The sequence below is a fragment of the Trachymyrmex septentrionalis genome, unplaced genomic scaffold (genome assembly GCF_001594115.1).
Source record: "Trachymyrmex septentrionalis isolate Tsep2-gDNA-1 unplaced genomic scaffold, Tsep1.0 scaffold260, whole genome shotgun sequence".
NCBI lineage: Eukaryota > Metazoa > Arthropoda > Insecta > Hymenoptera > Formicidae > Trachymyrmex > Trachymyrmex septentrionalis.
In genome coordinates, this window is record NW_017305420.1 from 2,820 (window position 1) to 10,202 (window position 7,383).

General features: G+C 23.8%; 1 protein-coding gene across 1 annotated transcript in view; it reads left to right on the plus strand.

Annotated features, from left to right (window-relative positions):
- LOC108749073 (glutamyl aminopeptidase-like) overlaps positions 1-4,014 on the plus strand; it is a 6,175-nt gene extending 2,161 nt beyond the window's left edge. Inside the window, exons 4-9 of the mRNA XM_018487586.1 lie at positions 246-396; positions 1,142-1,223; positions 1,655-2,022; positions 2,118-2,392; positions 3,356-3,546; positions 3,714-4,014. Coding sequence (XP_018343088.1) covers positions 246-396; positions 1,142-1,223; positions 1,655-2,022; positions 2,118-2,392; positions 3,356-3,546; positions 3,714-4,014 — 1,368 coding nt within the window. The remainder of the gene's footprint in view (positions 1-245; positions 397-1,141; positions 1,224-1,654; positions 2,023-2,117; positions 2,393-3,355; positions 3,547-3,713) is intronic.
- The last annotated feature ends 3,369 nt before the right edge of the window (positions 4,015-7,383 follow it).

The window sequence follows — 7,383 nt, forward strand, 5'->3', positions numbered from 1 at the left end:
AGAGAGAGAGAGAGAGAGAGAGAGAGAGAGAGAGAGAGAGAGAGAGAGAGAGAGAGTATGAATCATTATCAAATAATTCAATTAATTTTCATTAAATTGTTATTCGTTTTAAGATATAATATTATATTTTTTTATTGTAATAAAAAACAGTAAAAAAATTATATTTTTTGATAATAAACAGTGTATAATGTTATATGACCCAATTAAATAGCTACTTAAATGTATTCAAATTTTTATTATTGTAGTATATAAACCCTCAATTGATGGATTTACTCACAGTACAGTTTCAACATGAGTCTCTTCGTTTGAATGATTATTACGACATGCCTCTTGTACCAAAAATTGATACGTCTTCTAATAATACGACATTTTTCCCTTTAACCCATTATGTTAAAGGTAAGAGCAAGTGTAAATATAGTTTAAAGGTAAAAGCAAATGTAAATATAGTTTTGTTGCTAAGCTGACTTCGGCATTGAATTTGATAAATCTAATATATTATTTTAATACTTTATTGTTTTTTAATATCTTAGTATAATTTATATTGTTTCTTTAATGTTTCTTAATATCTTACAAATTTATATAAATTTAATAAAATTTATAAGACATTAAAGTATTTATTAAAAATTAATAAAATTATTTTCAATCGGGTAAATAAAGCCATCACTTCTAAATTAATAACGGAATGTTTATGAACCTTATTCTAAATATGGGACTCAAAATACAAGAAACATTTGAGTGTTAAAAAATTATTCATCGATAATTTCCAAACGTAAATATAAAAAAATTATACGGAAGGTTAATCATATACAGGGTGAATCAGAGTCAACCAGCTTTCTATCCTACGAAAAAAGAATTGATTGCACACGTTATAATTCAATTAAGTATAAAATCGATAATTTTCTCATAGGGTAAAAAGTTGGTTCAACAATTCTGATTCACTCTGTATAGTAAGTTTGTCTACAATTTATTTTTTATATTAGTTTTGTCATAATACACATTTTTATAGTAAAATAAAATACTGTACATTATTAAATTTTAAAATATTTTTTTCTGCAAATAAACGACATTTTTCAAATTTGTAAAAACTGTAATTAAATTATATTAAATACTGTTTCAAATTATATAATATTAATTCTTATAGCACCTAATTTTATACGCACATTATTACAAACGATACCCTCATCTGTATTTCAAGCAAGTCTCAATACATATTTATCCATATAGTAAGTAATAAGATAAACGTAATATAATAATTTCATATTGTGTACATAATCAAGTGTATTAATCAGTATTGTTAATAGTTGGAAGTCGTATGAAGTTATATATGTATAATATGTAATATGCAAAAATTGTACTTGAATAGCAATATTATATTTTTCAATCTCTGGCGAAAATAAAAATTGAAGTTTAAATCGAATGTAAGGAAAAAGTACCAGAAGCGTAAGTGAAATTTCTAGGAGAAGAAAATTGAAATAACGAAATTTAAAAGAGGCATTTACGCTCCTTTTTATACTTTGTTGCTTTAATTTTTGCCTTTTAAAAATTTTATTTACGCATTTGTACTCTGCTAGCACATTCGACTTATGCTTCGATTTTTATTTTTACAAGGAATGCAATTTGTTATAATTTGTAAAGTTAAACTGTACAAATTTAGTCAGCTTAGATCCGACAATACTTGGAATAGCACTATCGATAGTTTCTTCAATGTTCTTACAAAAGCCGCAAATGAACCAAATGATGACCTAAACTTGGCAGTTAGGTTGTATCATTGGACGATGCAAGAACGTTATCCTATACTACAGATGACACGAGATAAGGTTTCTCGAAATAAGGTTATAATAACATTACAAAAAGACTATTATAATAATTCATATCCGATAAACATGTGGATACATGTGACTTATGTTACGAACAATTCTTCCAATTATACAAGGGAAGAATGGTTGAATCCGAACATGTCATATTTAGAATTGACTACTATTAAAGAAGATGATTGGATTATTATTAATGTACAACAAGCTGGTGAATATTAACATATAAAATACCTCTATATCTGCCATATTTCATGAATTTTATTCGAAATATTTAATAACGAAATTTGTTTTATTATACGACAGGATATTATCGTATTAATTACGACAATGATAATTGGGAAAAACTTGCAAGATATTTAAACTCAACGGAATATATGAACATACATGTACTCAATCGTGCTCAAATCATTGATGACGCGTATTTCTTTCTATTAAGGAACAAACTGGAGTACAGTTTTTTCGAACAACTTACTTCCTATCTGTCTAATGAGACAAATTATGTAGCGTGGTATCCTATGTTTAAAATTCTAGAAAATATGTCGGGCTTTTTTCCATTTTCAAACAGTACCAGAGTCAAGGTAGATAACAATAAATATTTGCAATAATTTTAATTATCCACTTGATATTCATAAAATATTACAATTATATTTAAAAAATAAAATAATAAATAGAAACCGATCGAGTTAATGTAACCGCATAATATAGTAGAGAACGCCTAAGGATCAGTCAAAGTTATGAATAATATAATATTCTAAAAAATTAAAGTTTTATAAAAATAAAATAAGTGAATAAGTCATATTTTCTTATGATAGTTACATTATTTGGATTAAATCTACAATATTTAAAAACGAGAAGATATTATATTTCCAGTCGTGGTGATATTTCGATTATTTTAAATTCTACAAAATTATTTTAAAACAACAACTATATGTAATATATTTATTATTATAAATATTAATTTAATAATCTGTTCCTAGATAGAGTACCCTGTCCAAAATCGGATCATAAGACATCTCAAAGATGTCATATAGATGTTTTTTTAGATTTTATATTATTATATAAGACTTGTTAAGCTCTGATTTTAATTATGCGTATTGTCCGAGTCACAGAAGTACTGATACAGAATGTGTTGTCTGATTTTAAATTCAGAGACAATTTTTCACAATTAAATTAACTTTATTTTCTACAAATATTTTAAACTAAACTAAATACTCGTAAAAATAAAAACAATTTCATATAAAAATTATTTTATCTTACAAAATGTATGAAATTAATTAAAAAATGTTTAATTTTTTAAAAATATTTTTATATGTTTAAAATGTTTAAAAATTCATATTTTACGTTTTAAGAAATAGGCCAAAGAATTAAAAAAATATATTATATCTTATAATATATATATATATTATAGTTATTGAAAGAGAAAGAATAAAAATATATAGAGTCCTTTTAAATCTTATGATCATATTTTACGCCTCTTTCTATAAGTAACAATTAATAGGCAGTACAAAATATATAAAATTAAACTTATTTTTTTATTTTAGGAACATTTTCAGAAAATCTTGATATTTCTTCTCTTTAACATAGGCTACGTCGACTTGGAGAATGAAAGTGATTTTACTAAATGTTTAAGGCACGAAGCCGTAAAATGGGCATGTGTTCTGAATTCTCAAGAATGTATGGCTGTTGCCACTTCTGATTTAATACGGTTATACGAAAAGCCAAAATTACATCAGTAATTTTCTTATAATTATGCTTCTTCTAATTATGTAGAGCAATTTTTAATACAGAACAAGTTCTCAAAATATAAAATAAATTAATATAAAATATATTAATATAAATAACAGAAACTTTTTTATTTGTCGTAACAAATTTCTATTCATATTTTACAAAATGTTTTAGAATTTTTCCGGGATGGAAAGAATGGACTTATTGTAAAGGAATAATGAAAGCAAATAATATAACTTGGAACAAAGTGTTGAATGAGGAAAAGAAACCATTAAACAATCAACTTTTAGAATTTTTAACGTGCTCTAAATCTGATACTATCATCATCAACTATATCAATCTTTTGACATCAAGATATTTTACTGATGTAAAGCAGCGTATTGTAATTTTTCATTCTATTATTGCAAAACATATAGACAATGATTTAGTCTTTAAGTATATACTACAAAATTTTGAAAAAATAGTACCCAGGTAACGCAATATTCTTTTTATAAACATATATTGATTAAGATCATAAAAATTTATGTGTAAAAAGTATATAAATATGTCATTAATTACCTCCAGAATTCATTTTTACAGAGAAATCGATAGAAGGGTAGTTTTTGCAGATATGATTAATTATTCACACTATGAGGATCATCTTTTCAAAGTAAATTTTATAAATATAAATAAGTATAGTATATATTTTCTATTATATAATGTTTCTTCTTCGTTGTTTTTTCTTTTCATTATTAGGATTCTTTTTAATTCTTTTTCAATAATTTCTTTTTATCTTTTTATCTTTTATACAATAAATATTTTACTTCTCCCCTTCTAAAGTTCATCTTCTACTTCTCCCCTTTTAAAAAGAAACGTTTTCTCAATTTTTTTCTAAAATTCTTTTATTATTTTGTCTTTTCTTTATCAATAAATTCTATGCTTTATCAACAAATTCTTTTTGATTGTTACAATTTTATTCCATAATTTTTTAATTCGATTTTTCTTTTGCAATTATTTTTTGGATAGATCCAATAATTATTTCTCACGTGCTATGAAAAATAATATTTTATAAGAATAAATAGAATTGTGTTAATGAGATCGTCAACATATAATTTGTTTCAGATAAGCTCTTTTGTTAAAGATTTTCCTCTTAACATCTCTAGAGTTGTGAACGAAAAGATAAAAACACGAACAATAGAATTCTACAGACACATTCATTATTTCAAAGAATTTTTAGAGACAAAATAATTTATAATTTAATATTATAATATATTTATCTGTACATAGAGTATTATATAGCTATAAAATTTACTTTATTGGTGTATAAATAAATCTTGTACTTGTATTATTTTTAATTATTTCATATTATTTATTCTTAATCAATGCGATCTTTATTAATGTCCCATCTCACCTCATCAGTGGCCTCGTGGTAATACATTTATTAATATTGTAGTTTAAGAATTTTTTTTATTACAATTGCAATTTAACTCTTTTTTTCATTATTATATAATTTTCTAATATAATATCATCAATATATAAACTATTACATTATATATTTATACATCCGTATTTATATTATATAAGAATTCAGAAAATTATTTTGTTAACATTTTCTTTATCAAAATTGCTATTTTGCTATTGCTTATATACTTACATCAAGTATAGTAATTTCTATTATCTAACTTATTTCATAGTCCTGCGTTTCAATAAGTGAGTGTTTTCATACTCAATTAATCGATTCGTTTTTTCCAATTTTACGTAACAATTGTAACGTTTATTATTATCATGAAAATAAAGATATTTATCAGACCTTAAATCTTTAATAATATTATATAAAATAATTTGCTCTTTTTATATTTAACATTACATTAAGATTATCTCTTTATCCATAACAATTAAGCATTATTTAGAAATTCATAAAATACTAACAAGATAAATAATAGCTAAATAATTTGACGATGTTGAAGAAAACTATAAATATAATGTTTAGAGTTTTTAACACATAACTGCTCATACAACTCACAGTGCTCATACAATTGCGTATGATTGCATCAGTTAAATATTTATATAAAAAGACATAATATTGCAAAAATTGTCACGTTTACAACTGTTCATGTCTTGAAATAATATACATATAAATATATACTATATAATATATATATAAATAAAGGTCAACGAAAAAAAAGAACAATCTAATCTAGATTATCTGAGCGTTTATTCTACCGCTCAACTTACTGGTTAAACAGCATGTACATACCTTATTTGTCAACTGTATCTTGCGCAGTGCAACTATTACGAAGTAATTCCTAGGATCTGCAAAAATAAAGTAAAACTGTTTTTGAAATTTTTACAAAACGTATTAAAACGTGTCTGTGTCTTGTGGTAAGATTTAATTCAAATTTCTAGTTGACGACAAGGAAACTATGAAGACGATACAGATAGCACTAGCACCATTGTTGATAATTGGATCGTTCTGCAGTTTGGGCTCGTTTGAATATTTCTTAGCACAATCTAAGCGGTATCTTTCTTATCTGTATGTTTTCGCCATATGGAACTTTTATGTGTATTTCATTTACCGCTGCCATTCTATAACCTTAGCAGATTATACTCTTCATCAAATAATAATACATATTATCGTGCTTATAGCGATTCCTATTAGTTTTTTTCATTCGAAGGTAAGAGTGTTAAAATATATCCCATGTTCCTAAAGTTTGTTAATTTTGTAAAATTTCTTAAGGATGTTTCGTAGATGCATAAAATAATAACAAAATTATTAAAAAATTAGATTATTCAAAATCACATTTAAAAGTAATATCTGGATCATGTATATGTATAATATATGTACATATACATATATATATATATATATATATGTTATTTTTTATAAGTAATAATTTTTTTTAATCTGTGCTTTAATAGAAATGTATTATAAAAAAAATGACAAAAATCTTAGTTTTTTAATATCTCAATTTTTTAATATCTCAATTTTTAATACCTCAACTTTTAATATCTCAGTTTTTTAATATAAGTTTTTTAATATAAGTTCTTCCCGTAGAGTATTCAAGATATAAAGTTACATTGTAATTTTACTTATTATTGGTTAAAGTTACATTGCGATACGTGAACTAGTGGCCAAGTAAATAAATAAAATATTTATTTATTCTAAATCTCTTCGTAAAACTAATTAGTGAATTGCAAGGAAACTTTGCATAAATTATTTTGAATACTTAAAGTACTTATTTAAAAAAATGTAGATTTTTGTCATTGTCTTTAAATTTTAGTTTATAACAATAAAAATAATAACAAATAAAATTAATAAACTATAAAAATGTGTTCAATAAAACAGTATGTTATGAACACAACTTTTATATAGTTTGTTGATAATTATAATTAAATTACACTTTGAAAATAACGTTGAAAACAACATTTAATATTTAGCGTCAATATAATTATGCAATATAATTAAAGATATATTTATTACGCTTTAAATATAAGATTATAACATTTATTTAAGATTATAATTTATTTTTGTGTCGCGTAATCGATCAATATAATGTTTTAAAGGAATTGAAAATGTGCTTACATGAACTGTCCATAGTGGACGACACATTGGAAGCACTCGGAATATTAAAAGAATATCAACAGCTGCGTAATTGGATAATTCGAATAATATTCGGATGGATTATATTTATTTCTGTAACCGAAGTAGTCGAGGAAATTATTAATTATACTGTGTATGAAGTATCTGTATTAAATATATATGTTAAATTTTTGTTTAATATTCCAAAATACGTCAATTTATTAAATGCTCTGATTTGTGGAGTTATTATCAGGTTGGTATATATATATATATATAGTATATATA